At 45.0% G+C, this 22,914-nt stretch overlaps 1 protein-coding gene across 1 annotated transcript in view; it reads right to left on the bottom strand.

Annotated features, from left to right (window-relative positions):
• LOC119966998 (coiled-coil domain-containing protein 177) overlaps positions 1-22,914 on the bottom strand; it is a 42,637-nt gene continuing 19,723 nt past the window's right edge. Inside the window, exons 2-3 of the mRNA XM_038798985.1 lie at positions 11,910-12,489; positions 1-2,527 (exon numbers count right to left, since the gene is read on the bottom strand). Coding sequence (XP_038654913.1) covers positions 1,576-2,527; positions 11,910-12,489 — 1,532 coding nt within the window. The 3' untranslated portion in view covers positions 1-1,575. The remainder of the gene's footprint in view (positions 2,528-11,909; positions 12,490-22,914) is intronic.

Genomic DNA, 22,914 nt, shown 5'->3' with positions numbered 1-22,914 from the left:
CCTCCCTTCTGAGCTCCAGGGTTTTATCCTCAAAAGGACGGTACTGGCATCCCATCCCCCTCTTCGCCCGCGGAGGTTGTGAGCAAATGTATTCTGCAGGATCAACCTGGAAGTGTGGGGATGGCATGCGAGCAGGGAGGGGTTGTAAGGTGTCCCGTGGTGGGGGGGGGGGGGGGTTTGAGGTCGGGTGCAGCACCCGCGATTGAGATTACGTTCAGAGGGGCTCTGGCAAGGTGGAGTGTAGAGAGGATACAGCGTACTTACCTGGCGGAACAGAGTAGCTCATTCATCTCCTTGCAACATTGCACCCCGTCCCCGTCCTCTTAAATGGGGTGTTGGCACCAGTGCTGCCACCCTCTCCCAAGCTGTGTCCACGTTCTTGCTGGAGGGTTGGCCTGTCTCAAGGGTAGATTGTTCCCCTTCTCTCCTCTACAGCATCAAGCAGACAGGTGAGTGGCTCCCTCCAGGAAGCAGCGAGCAGGCTTCTTCAATGCCATTGCTCCCCTCCGTTTGATTGGGAGTAAGTGCTGTGGAGCCGTTTAAATGCAGCGTCCCCTTTATGGAACTGTTCAGATAACCCCTGGGGGAGGAGGGGGGGTTAGGATGCTTCGCCCCACCTGTGTTCCTCTTCACGTGGGGCTCCCCCCCACCTCCCCCCCACAAAGTGCCAAAAAACAGCCATCCAGATAGTACCACTGGGGCCGACGGGTTCGCAACGGTTTGTGCCAAAACTGACACTTCACCAAATTTTGGGAAAGTGCATCCCAAAATGTGGGATTGGGAACAAGGGGGGGGGGGGGGGGGAACTCCAGCTCGTATTATTTTCCAATTGCAGGTCTGGCAAAATTGCAATCCAAAACCTATCAGTCCTTTCCCTGGTCAATACCCAAAGCTGCCACCCCTTCACAATGGGCAGAGCATTTTAAAGGCAGAGGTGAAAGACAAAGCTACTCCTGGGGAATGAGACTACACACAGTATGACCGAGCACATCCTGAAAATTACTGTCAGCAAAGCGACAGAAGATTCACTTGGGCACAAACACAGTTCGAATACACTTTGTGTGAGGTGAATTTGGCCAGTTTTCCCTGCACTCTTAGGAAAAAGATAAACTGATGGATGGCTAAAAGTTCACAGCTTTTAGATTTTGCTTCCTGAATAGTGTCACACTCAGGGTTGTTCTGTGCATTTGCCCAGATATTTAAACATGCTCAAGTAAAGCATTTTAAAAACATTCTTCCCAGTAACATTGTTTCCTACAACTTCACAACACTGGTGAAACTAAGGTTGTCATGATATAGCTTCCAGTTATGTTCACATAACAATAAACTTTATAAATCCTATAACACTATCAAATCCTACAAAGCCACCCTTCAATCGATTCCCAAAATATTTAACTTCTTTGTGAGAAAACTCATTATCCTGTGGTTTACTAGTAACCAAAGTACAGGCATCCACCTCTATGCCTTTTGGAAAACATTCCAGCTTGTTTACCCAGTGTCATCAAGCAAAACAAAAGAAAATCCCTTTTTAATTGGGTCTCCTATTTACGGCACTTCATTCTCCTCCCTCAAACATTAGTAAGCTATCTTTTTGACTAAGCTAGCCCAAAGCTCAGCTTCCATAGCCATTTGATCGAAGGACCGGCTGTTGATCTGCTCCCGCACTCGTTCCCTCATTTGAAAGGCTGCCCGGGCAACTTGACGGGACTCCTCGATGGTCGCTTTCTTCACTTTCAAGATTTCTTCACTCCTCCTGTCCTTTTTCTTAATAGTTTCCTCCATCGCCAGCCGGTGCCACTCTTCTTCTTCCTCGACCTTCTTCTTTATCTGCTGGTGGATCTTCTCTTTCTCCGACCTGCTCTTCTGGGACTGAAGGGCTTTATTTTGGACGCTCTTCAACACCGTTTTCTGGGCCTGCTCGATTTTGAGGTCCGAGATTTCTGCCAATGCTTCCTTACGCTCCTGCTGTTCTTGTTCTAGTTTTTCAGCCCTTAACCTGGCCTGAAGGATCTGGTTTTGCTCCCTGATTGCTTTTTCTTTCTGCCCCCTCTTTTTCTCTTCCAGTTGAAGCTTGTGGCTTTCCTTGAATTTTAAAAGCTTCCGCTCCAGCGACAACCTCACCATTAACTCCTCGGTTTTGCTCAGATTGTCAATCTCATTTTTCAGGAACAGATGCTTCAGTTTTTCATGCTCATTCTCCAGTTTGATTTTGTTTTGGTCGCTCATTTCCTTCAGCAGCCGCTTCTGGGCAGCACTCGAGAGTTTTGCCTGCGAGGCCTGTACTTCTCGCTCTTTGGTAACTTGCTTGATGGTTTCACTTTGCTTCTGTAACTGATCTTGGTGATGTTTACGGATTTCTGCTTGGTATTTTGCTTGCTCTATTTTTTCTTTTTTCTTCAATTCCTGCTTCTCGGCCAATATTCTCCACTTACTTTCTTTTACAATCACGTCTTTCTCCCGCAGTTCAGCCATCTGTTTTACTTCCTGCTGTAGTTTAGACTGTCTCATTTCCCGCTCTTTTCTCCACCTGTGAATACATGGAGTTCAGTTTATAAAAAGGTTTGTGTTTACACTATCTTTACTACCCTCAATACACGCCAAACGTCTTTGATTATTTAATCTAAATTTGAAGTGTCCAATTTTTTTCCCAATTAACAGGCAATTTAGCGTGGCCAATCCATCTACCCAGCCCATCTTTTGGGTTGTGGGGGTGAGACGCACGCAGACACAGGGAGAATGTGCAAACTCCACACGGACAGTGATCCGGGGCCGGGATTGAACTCAGCGCCATTGGCAGCAGTGCTAACCACTGCGCCACCCTCCAAATGTCTTTATAACCAATTAAGTACTTTTAATTACTCATTTCATAATCTAGGAAAGGGGCCAGCTCTCACAAACAATGAAATAAATGACCATGTTAACTGGTTTAGGTGGCGGCTTACAGTTAAGTGTTGGATACAACACTGTTGGGGAGTATTTAAACCAGTGCAGCAGGAGGATGGGATCCCAGGAGTAGGATCAGATAGGGCAAATTCAGATCAGGAAAATGGAGGTAGAGCATTTGCTACTGATGTAGAAGATGTAGCGATAGACTTGGAATTACAGGAGAAGCAAGGGTTAAAAAGTCTCCAGCAAGAGAAGATGGTGAGGTTAAACTGTTTATACATCAACGCAAGGCGTATTACAAACAAGGTAGATGAGTTAAGAGCACAGGTAGATGCATGGCAGCAGGATGTCATTGCTTTAACTGAATTCTGGATAAAGGAGGGGGGGGGAAACTGGCAGCTCAATATCCCTGGACACAGTTTTCCGGCAGGGCAGAGGGGATTATAAAAAAGGAGGGGGAGTAGCGCTAATGGTTAAAGAATCAATTCCAGTTGTGAGAAGGGACGATATACTAAACGGGCCAACAAACAAGAGTTGAGCTTGTATACAGTATACTGTACACCCCGAAATTGTGAAAGTGAGATAGAAGAGCAAATATGTGGGCAAATCTCTGCCTGTAAGAACAAGAGAGGAATAATAGTAGGAGACTTTAACTATCTCAGTATAAACTGGGATTCAAACAATACAAGAACGGAGGGAGAAGCATTCATGCATGAGAGGAGCTGCAATTCTAGACCTCATCGTGGGGAATGACAAAAGGGCAAGTGGGTGAAGTTGGCGACCATATCAGGGATAGTGATCACAATTCAGTTCGATTCAGTATTAACATGGAAAGGACAGAGTTAAAGCAGGAATCAAAATTTTGAACTGGGAGAAGACAAATTTTGCAGAAATGAGAAGGAAAATGGCTGAAGTAAACTGGCCAACATTGCTAGAGGATGAATCTGAGGAAAACCAGTGGGAAGCATGGAAAGGAGAGATCCTAAATGTACAAAGTAGACATGTCTCTTCCAAGAATAAGAGTGGTACTGCCAAATCTAGACCCCCTGGTTGACTAGAGGAATACAAGGGAAAATCAAACAGGAAAATAAAGGTGTACGGTAGGTACAAAGATATAAGCACAGCTGATAGACAAGACAAATACAGGAAGTGCAGGGACAAAGTCAAACAGGAAATCAAAGAGGGCATGAAAAAAGATTAGCAAGAAAACCCAAAGTTGTTTTACCAAAATATTAATGGTAAAAGGTGAGTTAAGGAAAAGGTGGGACCTGCGATGAAGGGAGGAACTTGTGTGGAGATAAACAGGCTGCGGGAAGGGTTGTAAATTAATATTTTGTCTCCGTGTTTACAAAGGACATGGACGATGCAGATATAGTAGTCCAGGAGGAATACAGATACTCGATGGGATAATCATAAAGAGAGAGGAAGTACTCGAAGGATTGGAATCTTTGCAAGTTGATAAGTCGCCAGGGCCAGGTGGATCGTTTCCGATGCTACTGAAGGAGGTCAGGGAGGAGATAGCAGTTGCTCGGAGGATGATTTTCCAACCCGCACGAGATACAAGGGAGGTACCAGAGGACTGGAGAAATGCAAATGTGGGTTCATTGTTTAAAAAGTGATCGAAGGATATGCCAAACAATTATAGGCCAGTTAGTCTTACGTCAGTGGTAGGCAAATTACTAGAATCAATCCTGAGAGATAGGATTAACTGTCACATAGAAAGGCATGGACTGGCCAGGGATAGTCATGGATTTGTTGATGGAAAGTCTTGTCTCACAAATTTGATTGAATTCTTTGAGGAAGTGACAAGAAGGGTTGTGCAGTGGATGTGGTGTACACGGATTTTAGCAAAGTGTTTGATAAAGTCCCACATGGCAGATTGGTCAAGAAAGTGAAAGCCCATGGGATACAGGGCAATGTGGCAAACTGGATAAAACGTTGGCTAAGTAACAGGAAACAAAGATTGATGGCTGCCCTTGCAAATGGAAAGTTGTTTCAAGTGGTGTTCCATAGGGCTCGGTGTTGGGACCCTTCCTGTGTGTGTTATATATTAACAATTTGTAGTGTTATATACTAACAATTTGAACATGCACGGGGGGAGCGCAATTAGGAAATTAGCAGATGACACAAAGATTGGCCGAGTGGTGGACAGTGTAGAGGATAGCTATAATCTCCAAAATGATATAGATGGGTTGGTGGAGTGGGCGATAAAGTGGCAGATGGAACGTAACACAGAGATGTGAGGTCATGCATATAGGGAGGTCAAACCGTTGTAGGGAGCACACAATAAATGGGAATATACTAAGAGGGGTAGATGAAGTGAGAGATCTTGGCGTACAGGTACTACAGGCAACAGTTCAAGTAGACAAGATTGTTAAGAAAGCACATGGAATGCTCTCCTTCATTGGCAGAGGTATTGAATATAAAAGTAAGGATATAACGTTGGAATTGTATTAAACACCGGTGAGGCCATAGCTGGCATATTGCGTGGGATTCTGGCCACCACATTATAGACAGGACGTAATTGCTCTGGAGAGTGTGCAGGAGGTTTACAAGAATGTTGCCAGTGTTAGAAAAGAGAAGCTACAGGGAGAGATTAGATAGACTGGGGTGATTTTCCTTGGAGCAAAGAAGGCTGAGAGGTGACTTGATTAAGGTGTATAAAATTATGAGGGAAAGTGATAGTGGACAGAATAAAATTGTTTCCTTTGGTGGAGAATTCTAGAACCAGGGGACACAGATTCAAGATAAATGGCAGAAGGTGTAGAGGGGGCATGAAGAACATTTATTACGCAGAGGGTAGTGGGAGTCTGGAATTCGCTGCCCGAGTTGGTGGTGGAGGCAGAGACCCTAAACTCTTTTTTTTTAAAATACCGGGACCTGCACCTTAAGTGCTGTAAGCTAGAGGGATATGGACCGGTTCAGGAGGTGGGATTAGAAAGGGCACCTGGGAATATTCTCTCCATGCCTGTGTGGGTTTCACCCCCACAACCCAAAGATGTACAGGTAGGTGGATTGGCCACGCTAAACTGCCCCTTAATTGGAAACAAAACAATCGGGTACTCTGAATTTATATTTAAAAAAAAGAAAGGGCACCTGGGTGTCCTCGGGCTGGCATGGACAAGATGGGCCGAATGGTCTCCTTCTGTGCTGTAACTGTTCTATGATTCTACCAATGGGAGAGCTCTTTAGAGGGAAGACAAGCCTCAGTTTAATGCCTATCCAGAAGCCCCTCCGACATGGTAGCACTCACTCAGTACTGCACTGAAATGGGAGTGTCTGGGGTGGTATTTCGGCACCACAACCGTCTGACTCAATAAAGTGTTGAACCAAAAGAGAGAAAGGTTTGGCATTGAGGAAAATGTCTTGCAAAGCATTTCTAATATTTCATAAATACAATGCCTCAGTGCTGTCACTGAGATTACTATTGCAATGCTAAAGAATAATTAACCTTAACATAGTAAGGACTTAAGTAGGTCGATGCAGACTCGATGGGCCGAATGGCCTCCTTCTGCACTGTATATTCTATGTTCTATGTAGTACAGTCAAATCATTACGGTAAATTAATGTACACTGAAAGGGGGCATCAATTTTAGTTGCTACTTAACTTGTACAGCTAATATTTGGTGCTGTCATATTGAGATTGCCTCAGTTGATAGATTTACTGCTTCGTGCTGAATTTACAGGGAGTTGGGTTTAACCTGTCTGTTCTGGCTCTTCCCCAGCTGTTATTCAGCAGAGAAATGAAGGGTGTGGCCAGCTCTAGAATTAGGCTCAAGGCGGCAGAACAGCAGGAAGGTGGGCCTAAACATTTGAGAGCAGACATGACTGAAATGAAGATGTTACAGAGTTTGGAAGATTCAGGGTTGGGACAAGCAGGTCAGAGACAACTGCCTTCCTGGTTGTTCGGAGGCCGAAGAGCAAGGGTGAAATGCCAAAGTACCATATGGTGAAAGACTTGCAACAATAAGGCAGTGTTTACATTGGAAAGTTCCATTATAACTGGTTGCATAGTTGAACTATAAATTTGACAACATAAAATTGCCTCACTCAATTGCTACAATGGTGACTTTGACCTTTTTGGATTGACTAAACAGAATAGCCAAATCTTTTAGAAATGATTTATCTGTAGTGGATGCTGCATCAGTGTAGTGTCTGGTAGCATGGTTCCATTACTGGACTAGTAATCCAGAGGCCTTGACTAATAACCTGGGGAAATGAGTGCAGATTACCGTGGAAGCTGGGAAATCTAATTAATAAATCGGAAATCAGTAATAGTGACAAAACCACCGGATTGACAGAAAGACCTATCTCGTCAACTAATGTATTTTAGGGAATCTGTTGTTCTTAACCAGCCTGACCCACACATTACTGCAGAAGCACAACAATATCATTGACTTCTGTCCTCTGAAATGTCCCAGCAAGCCACTCCGTTGTATTCTGAAAGGCTGCACAGCACTGCCTTTTCAAGGATAATTATGGATGGGTAATAAATTCAGGCCGTGCCACATCCTATGAATGAATAGAGCAATAAGCACCTGAAATATTACTGAATAGTGGAGTCTGCACGTCCTCCCCGTGTGTGCGTGGGTTTCCTCCGGTTTCCTCCCACAGTCCAAAGATGTGCGGGTTAGGTGGATTGGCCATGCTAAATTGCCCGTAGTGTCCTAATAGTAAGGTTCAGAGGGGGGGGGGAGTTGTTGGGTTACGGGTATAGGGTGGATACGTGGGTTTGAGTAGGGTGATCATTGCTCGGCACAACATCGAGGGCCGAAGGGCCTGTTCTGTGCTGTACTGTTCTATATAGCTCGATGTTTTTTTAAATGTAAATTTAGAGTACCCTGGGCGCAATTCTCCGCACTCACGACGGTGCGGAGAATAGCGGGGGTCGTAAAATTTTACGGCCACGCTAGTCCGACGCCCTCCCGCTATTCTCCCCCCCCCCCCCCCCCCACGCCCGACTCCCGATACGAATCGCTGCCGCCGTTTTTTTACGGCCAGCAGCAATTCTCAGCTGGCCGATGGGCCGAGTTCCAAGCCCTTTATGGCTGTTTTTACGAACGGCAAACACACCTGGTCTGGCCATTCGTAAAAACGGCCGTAAAGTTCCGATTTTTAAAACCATGGCACCGATTGGCACGGCAGTACCACGGCCGTGCCAAGGGTGCCATGGGCCCGCGATCGGTGGGCACCGATCGCGGGCAGCGGGTCCGATACCCGCGCACTCTTTGTCCTTCCGCCGCCCCGCTGTATCACTTCGCGGGGCGGCTATGGGGCATCCCGGCCCGCGCATGCACGGGTTTCGCGCAAATGCGCGATGACGTCATCCGCGCATGCGCGGGTTGGAGTCTTCCAATCCGTGCATGTGCGGCTGACGTCATATGACGCGTCAGCCGGCGCAAACACTGGCAAGCGGGCTTAACGAAATTCGTTAAGCCCGCGATGCCGGAGTTTACGGCAGCGGCATGCTAGCCCCGACCGGGAACCAGAATCGGTTCCCGTCGGGAAGGGGGGGGGGGGGGCTGGCGTCAAACCCGCCCGGATTTGATGCCAGCCTTACGATTTCTCCCTGTGTGGGAGAATCGCGCCCCCTATTTTTTTTCCAATTAAGGGGCAATTTAGCATGGTCAATCCACCTAGCCTGCACATCTTTGGGTTATGGGGGCGAAACCCACGCAGACACGGGGAGAATGTGCAAACTCCGCAGACAGTGACCAAGAGCCGGGATCGAATCTGGGACCTCAGCGCCGTGAGGCAGCATTGCTAACCACTGCGCCACCGTACTGCCCCACTCAATGTTTGTTTTCACTGACACATGACCCTCCTTGTTTTTATTCTTCCCTTCCTTTACCCATCTTTCCACGGCCAAGTTCATCAAGATTGGGTGTGGCTCTGTGGACCTTGCTATTTTTAAAAATCACCTTATTTAAGTGGTGTCGAGTCTGGAGGTGGCAATACTTGGAAGACCCGGGAATTGAAGAGTCAGCAAGGTGGTCTTCTTCTGATATTCTGTACATGTATGTAAAAAGCCTTGAATAAAGATTTTTTTTTAAAAAAGAAATAAAGTCGCAGTCACACGACTAGGAATATTCTACAGACCCCCAATTTCTGCCTGTCGGAATAAGAGGGCAATGATATTAGGAGACTTTAACTATCCCTATCAACTGGGGACAGCACGGTGGCGTAGTGGTTAACACTGCTGCCTCATGGAGCCAAGTATCTGGGTTCAATCCCGGCTCTGGGTCACTGTCCCTGTGGAGTTTGCACATTCTTCCTCTGTCTGCGTGGGTTTCACCCCCACAACCCAAAGATTGTTAGGTGGATTGGCCACGCTAAATTCCCCCTTAATTGGAATAAAAAAGAATTGGGTACTCTTATTTAAAAGAAACTATCCCTATCAACTGAGTTTCAAACAAGACAAGGGGGCATTGAGGGTGAAAAATTAATGTATTGTGTCCAGGAAATCTTTTTCAAACAATACGGACAAGCCCAATGAGAGGAGATGCAATTTTGGATTAAATCTTGGGAAATGAAGATGGGCAAGTGAGTGAAGTGACAGTGGGCGACTATATCGGGGATAGTGGCCACAATTCAGGTAGATTTAGTATTATTGTGGAAAAGGACAGAGATAAATCAGGAGTAAAAATTAAAAACTGGGGGAAGGCAAAGTTTACAAAGCTGAGAAGTGATTTGGCTGAAGTGGACTGGACAAGACGGCTAAAGGATAAGCCAGTGGGAAGCAGTAAGAAGTGAGATCCTTAGAGTGCAGACATGTCCCTTCCAAAACCATCGTGGTCCAGAAAAATACAGGGGAAGATTAAGCAGAAAAAGAAAGCAAATGATAGTCACTCAACACTTCAGCTAGCCGAGAGGATAGGGATCCAGTTAAAACAAAAAATAAGGAAATTAAAGTGAAGATATGCAAAAATATTCGTAAGAAAGATCAAGGAAAACTCAAAGATGCTTTACCAGTATATAAAGAGCAAAAGGATAGTTAAGGAAAAAGTAGGACCTATCAGAAATGAAAGGAATTTGAGAAGATGCAGAGGATATCTGAAGAGTTTTAAACTATTTTTTTGTCTCCATATTCACAAATGAAAGGGATGATGTGGATATAATAACCCAAGAGGAGCAGTGTGAAATATTGGATAAAATAATCATTACGAGAGAGGAGGTGGGAGTCCTTGAAAGTGGATAAGTTGCCAGGGCCGGATGGCTGGTTTCCTAGGATGAAGGAGTTCAGGGAGAAATAGCAGCTGCTCGGAGGATTATTTTCTAATCTTCACTAGGCACAGCAAAGGTTCTGGAGGACTGCAAATGTGGTTCAGTTGTTTAAGAAGGGCATGAAGGAAATGCGAAACAATTATAGGCCGGTTAGTCTTACTTCAGTGGAGGGCAAATTGTTAGAATCAATCCTAAGAGATCAACCGTCTCTTAGAAAGACATAGGATAGTCAGTATGGCTTTGTTAAAGGAAGGTCATGCGTACAAATTTGATTGAATTCTTTGAGAAAGTGACAAGGAGGATTGATGAGGGTAGTGCAGTGGATGTTGTCTACATGGATCTCAGTAAGGCATTTGACAAGGTCCTACATTGGAGACTGGTCAAAAAGTAACCATCCATGGGATACAGAGTAACATGGTGAACTGGATTCAAAGTTGGCTCAGTAACAGGAAACAAGGGTAATAGTCGATAGCTGCCCTTGCGAATAGAAAGCTGTTTCAAGTGGTGTTTCACAGGGTTGTGTTGGAACCCCCTGTTGTTTGTTTTATATATTAACGATTTGGACTTGAACGTGGGGGGCATGATAGGGAAATTTGCAGTTGACACAAAAATTGGCCGTGTAGTGGATAGCGTAGAAGAGAGCTGTAAGCTCCAAAATGGGTGGAGTGAGCAGGAGAGTGGCAGAGGGAGTTCAACTCTGATAAGTGTGAGGTAAAGCATTTAGGGAGGTCAAACAGTAAAACAGAAAACACAATAAATGGGAATATACTGAAAGAGGTGGATCAAGTGAGAGATCTTAGCGCACAAGGTAGCATTACAGGTTGATAAGGTTGTATAGAACGCTCTCCTCCAATGGCAGAGGTATAGAATATACAAATAGGGATATAATGATGCAACTGTAAAGCCCTGCTGAGAGCACACTGGAGTACTGCGTGCAGTTCTGGTCACATTACAGGAAGAACGTAATTGCTCTGGAGAGAGGGCAGAGAAGATTTACTGGAATGTTGCCAGGGCTGGAGAATTGTAGCTATGAGGAGAGATTGGGGTTGTTTTCCTTGGAACAGAGGAGGTTGAGGGGTGACGTGATCGAGGTGTACAAAATTGTGACAGGGGGTAGAGATAGAGTAAATAGGAGGAACCTGTTTCCCTTGGAAGAGAGTTCAAAATCAGGGGTTGTTGATTCAAGCTAAGTGGCAGAATGATTAGAGGGGAAACGTTTTTAGGCAGAGGACGTTGGGCGTCTGGAATTCACTGTCTGAGTTGGTGGTGGAGGCAGAGACCCTAAACTCTTTAAAAAAGTCCCTGGATCTGCGCCTTAAGTGCTGTAAGCTGCAGGGCTGTGGACCGGGTACAGGAAGACGGGATTAGAAATGGTATCTGAGTGTCTTTGGGTCAGCATGGACCTGAAGGCCCCCTTCTGTGCTGTACCATTTCTATGGTTCGGTGTAATCAAGTCCCTGTCTGAGTAAGGTGAGTGAGGAGGAGGGAGTCATGTGGTGATAAATTAAAAATAGGACAAGTGAGTTGACATGGTGTACATCTCACGATTTTCCATATTTACTCTGCGGAACAATCTTTAGCCCACGGACTACAATTCTGAATAAGAAATTCTGGAAATAGGGAGAATGAGAGTCTGGGTAGTTTAGTGTTAATAAATTGCAGACCTGAGTTCAGAGTATTACAGGAGAATCACAGAGGCATAGACTGAAGCAGCTCTGTATTCCATCCATGCTGCAGTGGTACCTGTAGGTTAAACAAGCCTAATGACAGAAAGAGAACACAATGTTTAATGCAGTCACCTGCCAATACTCTTGATTAAGCCCTTTTGCCTTTCCGCCTCCTCCTTCATTTGTGTTAATCTTTCTGTCCTCTTCAATTTATCCCAGAACTGCTGGGCTTTGAGGCGCTGTTCCAGCCTCTCCTGTTCTTCCTGATGTTTAACCAGCATTAATGCTGCAATCTTCCGATCCCGTTCTGGAATGATCACGTTGGTTTCCCGTCGGATCTCACTGACGAGCTTGTCCAGTTTCTTTGCTGTGGCGGGGGATTGCCTGAGATCACCGAGACTGGTGTTCTTCCGAAAATACCCACTCACACTGGTGTCCTCCGAGTTCTTTCTCTTCTGCTGTGCAGGCATCCACATGTCCACTGCTCTTTTACTTTCCTCTCTGGAAATTGCCCAACTCGATGATGTGTTCTGATCATCGGATAGAGGAGCTTTTGAAGAGCTTTGCTCTTCATGGAGAGCATCCAGAACATGACTGTTGGGGAAACCAGATTCGTTTGTAGGTCTCGGAGCAGACAATTTCACAAAGGTTGGTATGGGTGTTCTTCTGGCTTTTTCTTCCTCTATGATGCGCTGTCTCTCTTCTCTGCATTCTGTAAATTGAACAGTAAAATTATCTCATCAACTAGCAGATGTACTAAAGGCAGCCTGCAGCCACATAATATAAAATAGATGAGCATGCCAACAACCTATAACCCAGGATTCAGGATTAAAACAGTTTTTGTTCCAGTTTATTTTTGTTCCATCTGTTGGAAAAAATAATTTCCCCAGGATGAATTCAACAAAGAAGAGAAAAATAATTTATGCAAACACCTTTTACCAGGTTAGGGTGTTGCTAATTGTTTTACAGCCATGGAAGTACTTATTATAAAGGGAAATGTGCCAGCCAATTTATGTATAGGAAACAATAATGAGGCGAATGACCAAATGATTTGTTTTAATAATATCAGTTGAGGGATTATTAGCTAAGAGACCAGGGAGAATTTCCCTGCACTTCTTTGAGCAGTGCCATGGAATTTCTTTTTACATTCACCCGAGAGGACTAACAGGATCTGAATTAACGTTTCAGCTGAAAGATGGCAGCTGATCATAGAATTTACAGTGCAGAATGAGGCCATTCAGCCCATCGAGTCTGCGCCAGCCCTTGGAAAGAGCACCCGGCTTAAGCCCACACCTCCACCCTTTCCCCATAACCCAATCTAACATTACCTCAGAACTGCCCGGAGGTGTGAGCCTGGAGTATGTGTTCAAATCTTTGGAGAGGGATTAGAATTCATGTTTTTCTGACTCATGAGGCAAGGCGCCATCAACTAAACAAAGGCTGACAATAAGACCAAGCAGAATTATTTTTTCCTTAAGACTGAGAGACTATTTTGGCATTTTAAAACAATGGGCTTGGCTAGCTGTAGCTAAGAAAGTCCCTTTAGTTCTGTCATGGAAATTGCCAAAACCCAGACTGATCCCAGTGAGACACAAATAACCGTTGTAGTTAGCTCTTCTGCCATTTCTATTCAAATGGATTAAAGTCTACATTGTGGCTAGACAAATATTAATGTGTCAGTTCACAGACTGGAAGTAAAGAAGGATACAGCATTAGAGACCATTCAGCCGATCATGTCTATGCTGACTCTTCGATTTCAAATCCCTGCACTTTCCCCACATCCTCCTTTTAAGCATTTAAAACCAATTTTCTTTGAATGTTATGATTGAATGTTCTTCCCAACACTTTCGGTTTGTGCATTCCAGATGATAAAAACTCACTGCATAAAAAGTTTCCTCACGTCCCCTCTGCTTCTTTCACCAATGACATTAGTTCTGCGTCCTCTGTTTACTGTCCCTTCAACCACTAGAAAAAGTTTCTCCTTACTTACCATCAAAACTCTTCAGGATATTGAGCACCTCTATCAAATCTCCTCTTCAACTCTCTGCTCACAAAGCATTAGCAGCTCACATTTACACTTCATGTTTAAATGCAAAGAGATGACCAAAGGGGCTTCGCAGAATCATTATCAAAATGTTTTTACACTCGGCTACCTAACAATTATTTGCATTTATATAATGTGTTTAACATAGCAAAAAGTTATAAAAGGATCTGCAAGGTGGTCAAAAGCTTGATCAGAGGTAGATTTTTAAGGATTGTTAAAAGGAGAATGGGTTTGGGGAGAGAATTTGAACGTTTAGGGCCTTACCAGCTGTAGGCACATGCCAATGATGGAATGATTCAAATCAAGGATGTTGAAGAGTATGAATCAGAGGAGTACAGTGATAGGAGTGCCAAGTGATGGAGAATGAGCATTGTTAAGATTAGAGGGATGTCACACCAGGAGTCAATGAAAAGCAGCAAGCACGAGAGTTCAGTGAATGGGGTTTGGAGCCAGTTAGAATACGGACAGTACAATATGAGCTCATCTTTATATTGTAAGATAGGTGCGTTAGTGTGGCCCCTTTTAAGGGGTGATCGTTCACAGGTCATGTGACTCACCCGGGTCCTATTGCTTGGGAGCGCACAAACCTCAGTCAATGGGAAGCGCCTGGGCCTTGGGAGCTAGGGATCCGGAGCGTGGGCCCAAGGTGTAAAGACCTGGATTGTAGTTGCTACGCCTGTGTATAGTTTCATCCCATTGTTGTTTGAATAAATCACTTTGATTTAAGCAGCCTCCTCGTTGATAGCTGCTATTACATTAATGACGAGAGCACGTTCCGATACCCCAAATATAACTGCTAACAGACAGGACTCTAAATCAACATTTAGGGTTGCCGATATGGTGCTGAAAAAAAAAGACCCAAAACCCACCAATTTGGGACAGGACCAGAACAGTGTGGTTCTCAGGCCTCACAAACACCACTCGCACCCACCCTCAATCCCCACAATAAAATCAACTCACTGTGGCCGTGGTGAGATGCATCCTAATTACTACCTTGGGCTGGTAGTAATCTTGCACAAGATGGCGTAGCATTCACCCTGCGGAGGGACTCACTCTACACCCTCTACTCCAACATGGGTCCCAGCTCCTCCATCCACCTGTCCTCCATCTCTTCTACCGAGACCTGCTCTTACCCAAACTCCGTCCATATATGCCGGGCATGTTGCCCTCTTCCGACCCCACTTGGGACAGTATCCTCTCCAATAAAGTGGACGGCGGTACTACCGGGAATGTCGGAAATGCCCACTGAACAAAATCCCATACCTGGACGGACCTGAACATACCCGAACCACTTTCAGAACTGCCTTTGTCCTTCACCTCCTCCAAGCTGGCAAACCGCCCGTCCATAAACAAATCCCTCACCCTCTCCAGCCCCTTACCTTTCCACACCCCAAATGGGCATCCAATTTCACTGTCTCAAACAAATGATTCATACAGATAGGGGCCACCTTGACACTGCCGTCAACTTAAAATGCTGGCGGAGTTGCCACCATATTTTCAAAGTGGAGATGACTATGGGGTTCGAAGAATATTTCACCGGAGCAAACGGCAGAGATGCCATCACCAGCACCCCCAGGCTAAACTCTTTGCACGGCCCCCACTCCATCCGCACACAGATAGCTTCCTGGTTACCACACTACCCAACACCTTCTCCGCATTGGCTGCCCAAAAATAAAACATCAAATTCGGCAGCACCAGCCCCTCCGCCTGCCTATCCCTCTGTAGGACCCCCCCCCCCCACCCCTCCGAATCCGAGGAGTTCTCCCTGCCCATATGAAACCCGCTATGAACCGCTCTAACCCCCGGAAGAATGACTTGGGTAGAAAAACTGAGACATTGAAATAAAAACAAGAATCCCGGCAAGATGTTCATAAGTGGCTAGAACCTGGCCCACTAGCGACAACGGAAGGTTGTTCCACATTTGTAGATCCACCCTGACCCTGCTCGTCAGGCTTGTGTCATTCAATTTGTGAAGTCGCACCCAAGCCCATGCCCTCTGGACCCCCAGTTACAGGAAACTAGTCCTAGTCAGATGGAACCGCAGCCCCTCCCCCAACCTTGCTCCTCTCCCCAAAGGGTTAACTACAAAACAATCGCTCTTCCCAAAATCTATCTTATACCCCACATAGGAGCCTTCAATATACCCATGCAGTCCTATATAACTGGCCCGGATCAGGGCAGCACGGTGGCACAGTGGGTTACCCCTGCTGCCTCACGGTGCCGAGGTCCCAGGTTCGATCCCGGCTCTGGGTCACTGTCCATGTGGAGTTTGCACATTCTCCCCGTGTTTACGTGGGTTTTGCCCCCACAACCTAAAGATGTGCAGGCTAGGTAGATTGGCCACACTAAATTGCCCCTTAATTGGAAAAAAATGAATTGGATATTCTAAATGTATATTTTTTTTAAAACTGGCCCGGATCCCTTACATACAGCAAAAGGTTATCTGTAGCCATTTGAAATGATCTGAAAAGTCCGAGCGGCCAGCACCGGTTCACCCACTAACATGGCTTCAATTTCTCAATGCCTATTTGGCATTCAGTGGAGCACAGCTATTTCCTCGTTTCTGCCACGTGTCCAACATGCACTGTATTCCATTCTCTGAGCCGGTCTCCGTGGCTTTAATCCAGACCAACGTGGCTTTATTGGTTGTGTTTCTTGTGTCTGCATCATGATTAGTTAACGGAGTGCCCCCTGGTGTTTCCCTACAACACTTGGTCTATACTCTCAGTATATTTATTATATCTTCTCTGTTCTTCTGTTGATAGCTTTGCATCATGGTCATAAGACTCCCTATGATACCTTCAAACAGTGCCTTCTATTCACTCTTCTTCAAAATCAAAGACATGTTTCCCTGTGTCAGGTATCTGACTGTTCCAATTAGAGAGGACCCCCTTGAATGGGTTTCTTCTGCATTTCTGCCTCTGTCTCTCACGTAATGCAGTCTTTTCTGATGTGCAATGAATGTTTATCCAAATTTTGAGGATCTTCTACAGACAAACTACAAGCAGTATTGTCAATGCAAAGGGAAGTATCTGGTTAATTTTTAGTCAATAAACATTCTTCCCACCCAGATCTATTTAGTATTACTGGTGTTGCATGTAGAAAAAAAACAGAACAATACACAAGCCATGTATACAGGCATACTGCAATTGTCTCTCCAGTACCTCGATGTATATACACTTCCCCAGTTTTACCCTCCCACCCACGCCTTGCTTCTTTTTACTTTCTATCTACGTGATTTTGCTAATTATATAGCGTTGTTGTTTTTATCTTGTTTGCATTATCTTCCCATTTTCTTTTTCTCTTCTTTGTGTACACCTGCAAATATACTATGTTCAAAAAACCCAATAAAAACCATTTATAAAAAAAATAAACATTCTTCAACCCCTCCAGCTTTGCATTCATTTCCTTCACATGGTTTACTTGCAGCAATAAGCAAAACTGAGGGTTCAATCTTTTCAGAGTTGGTTGGCCATATATGCACTATTGTTTACAGCTTTTCCCTCTTCATCAGAGTTATCGCAATCACAGCTCTCATTTAGGTGTATGGACCGAAATTATTTGTGCTTTCCAGTTTTCAACTGTTCTTCTTTATTTTCAGAATCAGAGGATGCCACGTTATCAGCTCCATGAACTTTGTTTTATGTTAACAGATACACTTGCAGAATCACTGCATTATTCTCCATCCACGTTAAGGAATTGATTGCTGATTATTTTACCTCCTTTGCGATTTGCTTCCTTCACCTTGAAGAGGCACTGGGGTCCTTTAAAAGGATGTGGGTTAATCAGCCATTTGCTTGGCGTCACTTCACAGTCCTTGCTGCCCTCGTCCTGAATAACCAATGCCATGCTATTATATATTTTTCCCTTCAAAGCAGGCACGCTCTGGGAAATATTTGCATCTGAAGTGGATGACGACGGGTTAACTACAAAAGGCTGAAGCAAGTTACATTTAGAAAAGTCCAAGTCACTTTCTTCTTACAATTTGTTGTCTTCCTCCCCGGCTTTAGAAGAATTACTTGCCATTTGTTCAAGATCAGTTAGTGACAGGTCTATTGACTGGAGTCGTTTATCATTACTTCATAAATCAGAACCAAAACAGAACTCTCATCTCAATCGCCATCACCCAGACTCGTCTTTCTGATGATCACATCCGGTCTTCTCAGTATCTGGTTCTCTACTAGATTTGATCTTTGACAAACTGCTGTCAAGAATCATTCTCCTAGCGATAATTTCATCAGTATCAGCATAAACAGATTCACTATCACTGTCACTTGATGTGTGATCAATGTCTTTCAGCATTTCTTTCTTTGAGTCATTCAATGCCCAATGAGTTTTCCGAATTCCCACCTATCCTGTCATTGGTATCTCCTGGACCAGCCACAGTACTTCCCTCGAACTCTCCGTAATCATGGGTGAAGCTACAACCTTCACTCCTACCAAATCATTCCCCCAAAATAAGACTACTCCATCCACTGGGAATTCCTTAACTGCCCTGCCTACTACTGGACCTGACACTAAATCACACTCCAATTGAACTTTATACAACGGTATAAATGGTATTCACCAATACCTTAGCTTTCATTGAGATGGAGAGAACTCCAAATCCTTCTCTAATAAGAGGATTTGAGTAGCATCTTTGACCCTTAAGGTGGTTATGGGCTTGGCTACATCAATTGAGGCAGTAGTGTAGTGGTATTGTCACTGGACTATTAATCCAGAGATCCAGAGTAATGCTCTGGGGACCTGGGTTCGAATCCCACCACAGCAGATTCAATAAAAAAATCTGGAGTTAAAAGTCTAACGATGACCATGAAATCATTGTTGGTTGTTGTAACAACCCATCTGGTTCACTAATGCCCTGACCTGGTCTGGCCTACATGTGACTCCAGGCCTATATGTGACTCCAGACCCACAGCTCTTAAAAAGGTTGACTCTTAAAACTGCCATTCAGTTCGAGGGCAACAAATGCTGGTTTTGCCTGCGATGCCACATCCCAAGAACAAAAGAAAAAAAAAAATCGTTAGGTGATCTTCCCCTCAGAAAAAACCCTGCATATCTCTCATTAGACCTTCTCCCACAGGTCTCCTAAGCTACACTCTGCCCAGAGATATTCTCCACCTTTGTTCCCTTTTCAGAATCTCCCTTATGAACTCGTCCCATTGGCTTTCCTTGCAACTTCCAACATGCTGAACCAACGTGTCCCACCTTGTCCCAACGGTAACACCCAGGCTTCCGAGTCTCACCTCCACCCCCAGTACCTTCCTTCTGGGTCTGAGGAGGGGATCTCAGAGAATTCCTAGCTATCCATTCTTTCCCTTGGTTACCCGCTTTTCTTTCACTCTCCCATCCATTTCAAAATTATGGGGGTGACAGAACAAAGGATTAAATTTATGGATTAGCTCATAATCATCAACCATAATTGCAGCCTGCCAAGCAGTCTTCAGCATGGGTTCTTAACATGGAAGGTAGGGAATTCTTCAATTATTTGTTCATGGGATGTGGGCCTCGTGGCTGGGCCAGCATTTATTGCCCATCCGGGAGGGCATTTAAGAGTGACATGTAGGCCAGACCAGGTAAGGATGAGATTTCCCTCCTTAAATTAGTGAACCAGATGGGTTTTAAGACAATTGACAATGGTTTCCTGGGTCATTACTTTTATTTCCAGATTTTTAATTAAGAACCCTTTGCCGCAGAAGACCGTGGAGGCCAAATCACCGAGTGTCTTTAAGACAGCGATAGATAGGTTCTTGATTAATAAGGGGATCAGGGGTTATGGGGAGAAGGCAGGAGAATGGGAATGAGAAAATATCAGCCATGATTGAATGGCGGAGCAGACTCAATGGGCCGAGTGGTCTAATTCTGCTCCTATGTCTTATGGTCTTTTTTTAATTGAATTCAAACTCCACCATCTGCCGTGGTGGGATTCGAACCCAGGACCCAGCATTACCCTGGGTTTCTGGATTAGCAGTCCAGCGACATTACCACCACACCACAGCCTCCCTAATGCTCATACCCATCTACCAAAATTGTTCTGCTTACCCTTTCGAATTCGGTATATGTCTATCCCGGCTCTCTCTTTAAATTCCAAAACTTTGCCTTTTTGCCTCGGGAACAAATTCATACGGACCCAAAATAGCCTTTTTTACCTTATCATAATTCCCACACCCATTGTGACAGGGAAGCACAAACATCCTGTGCCTGCCCTGTTAATGTACTCTGCATGGGGTAATGTCCACTTTTCTCTCGCCCACTCCATTTGGGTTGCTATTTTCACAAAAACCCTAAAAATGGTTCCTACCTCTGGGTTCCATTTCGAAGATTAAGCTGCCCTCTAATTTCCAGTGCCTTAAGCTGGAACTCTGTCTCTTTTGCATTTTCCTCTCTAATTGCTGCATCGCCATTTCACGCGATGAAACACACCAGAAAATGTCCTTGATGCTACATTTCTCCATGGGCTCTCCTGTGTTCTGAGCACCTTTCAAATTTAAATATTGAGCAAAAGCATCAGTTATACCTCCTTCCTAGCTCCAGCTGGTACCTCTAAGAAAATAGACTTATCAGTGATAGGCAGCATGGTTTTGTGCAGGGAAGGTCATGTCTTACAAACCTAATAGAATTCTTTGAGGAAGTGACAAAGTTAATTGATGAGGGAAGGGCTGTAGATGTCGTATACATGGACTTCAGTAAGGCGTTTGATAAAGTTTCCCATGGCAGGTTGATGGAAAAAGTGAAGTCGTATGGGGTTCAGGGTGTACTAGCTGGATGGATAAAGAACTGGCTGGGCAACAGGAGACAGAGAGGAGTGGTGGAAGGAAGTGTCTCAAAATGGAGAAAGGTGACTAGTGGTGATCCACAGGGATCTGTGCTCAGACCACTGTTGTTTGTGATCTACATAAATGATCTGGACGAAGGTATAGGTGGTCTGATGAGCAAGTTTGCAGATGATACGAAGATTGGTGGAGTTGCAGATAGCGAGGAGGACTGTCAGAGAATACAGCAAAATATAGATAGATTGGAGAGTTGGGCAGAGAAATGGCAGGTGGAGTTCAATCCAGGCAAATGCGAGGTGATACATTTTGGAAGATCTAATTCAAGAGCGGACTATATGGTCAATGGAAGAGTCCTGGGGAAAATTGATGTACAGAGAGATCTGGGAGTTCAGGTCCATTGTACCCTGAAGGTGGCAACGCAGGTTGATAGAGTGGTCAAGAAGGCATACAGCATGCTTGCCTTCATCGGATGGGGTATTGAGTACAAGAGTCGGCAGGTCATGTTACAGTTGAATATGACTTTGGTTAGGCCACATTTGGAATACTGCGTGCAGTTCTGGTCGCCACATTACCAGAAGGATGTGGATGCTTTAGAGAGGGTGCAGAGGAGGTTCACCAGGATGTTGCCTGGTATGGATGTTGCCTGGTATGGAGGGTGCTAGCTAGGAAGAAAGGCTGAGTAGATTAGGATTGTATTCGTTAGAAAGACGGATGTTGAGGGGGGAACCTGATTGAGGTCTACAAAATTATGAGAGGTATGGACAGGGTGAATAGCAACAAGCTTTTTCCAAGAGTGGGGGTGTCAGTTACAAGGGGTCACGATTTCAAGGTGAGAGGGGCAAAGTTTAAGGGAGATGTGCGTGGAAAGTTTTTTACGCAGAGGGTGGTGGGTGCCTGGAATGCTTTGCCAGCGGAGGTGGTAGAGGCGGGCACGATAGCATCATTGAAGATGCAACTGGACAGATATATGAACGGGCGGGGAACAGAGGGGAGTAGATCCTTGGAAAATAGGCAATAGGTTTAAAGGATCTGGATCGGCGCAGGCTGGGAGGGCCGAAGGGCCTGTTCCTGTGCTGTGATTTTCTTTGTTCTTTGTTCTATTTCTAATCCCCCAGCCAATTTGCTGGTCGTTTTGAAGCTCTTCTAAATAAACCAGAGACAAGTCGTCCACCTGAATAAAACCCTTTGCAGCCCGAGGACCCAGGTTCGATCCCAGCTATGGGTCACTGTCGGTGTGGAGTTTGCACATTCTCCCCGTGTCTGCCTGGGTCTCACCCCCAATGAGGAAATGAACAGAAAGGCATAATGGGTAGTTAGGCCAAGTTAGGAGTAACATTTTACTGCAGTAGAATAAGGAGTTAGGTTAGTGGACTTTTAAACATCAACTGGGATTCAAGGCAGGAAGAGGGGGATGGGCAGTCACTAGGACCATTTCTTTGTTGCTAGGGATACTGGGAAAAGGGGCCTCAGGCCAGGTTAAGGAATGTGGTGAAAGCCTATGGGAGCTTTAAAATTGCCACGTTGCCTTATTTGGTCGTATGTATGTGAAACTTGATGCAACTTGAACGTATATGAAATTAGATGTTTTGTCCCTTTGTCTGCACTCTGGCTGTTGAAGATTCAGGAGACTGTGATTGTGTCCTGCTCTCCCAACAGTGTGAGTCACCCCAACTAGCTGGTTAAAATAAACAATAATTGATACCTGCAAATCCGTCTCAAATGTTATTGAGCCCAGACTGGCAGCAAAAGAATCAGGATTGACACCAACAGGCTGTACTGGACCTGGTGTTGTGCTGTGGTCGGTTAGCTCAGTTGGCTAGACGGCTGGTTGATGATGCGGAGCAATGCTGACAACACTGGTTCAATTCCCATACCAATTGAGGTTATTCATGAAGGCTCCGCCTTCTCGACCTTGGCCTTTGACGTGGTGACCCTCAAGTTAAATATTCACCAGCCAACTCTCTCAAAGGGGGAAATCAGCTCCTCTGAGACTGTGGCTACATTTACATTGTGCAACAAGATAGGATTAATTATTGATCACATGAAGGTGCTCCTAGTTGGCAGTGATCATATAATGATTGAAATTCACATTCAGTTTGAGGCAGGGAGGGGTGGATCCAAGAGTCATGTTTTAAACTTAAATAAGGGAAACTATGGGGCGTGAAGACAAAGCTAGCTAAAGTGAGCTTGCCAATTAAGTGAAGCAATGGATCATGAGAGATGCAGTGGCAGATGTTGAAGGAGACATTTCAGCATGTCACCGTCCAAAGATGTGTACATTAGGTGGGGTTAGGGTGGAAGATTGGCCGAGCTAGGGTGC

This window comes from Scyliorhinus canicula, chromosome 6, assembly GCF_902713615.1.
Source record: "Scyliorhinus canicula chromosome 6, sScyCan1.1, whole genome shotgun sequence".
Lineage (NCBI taxonomy): Eukaryota > Metazoa > Chordata > Chondrichthyes > Carcharhiniformes > Scyliorhinidae > Scyliorhinus > Scyliorhinus canicula.
Note: the sequence above shows the minus strand (reverse complement) of the source record. Positions and strands in the feature narration are given on the sequence as shown.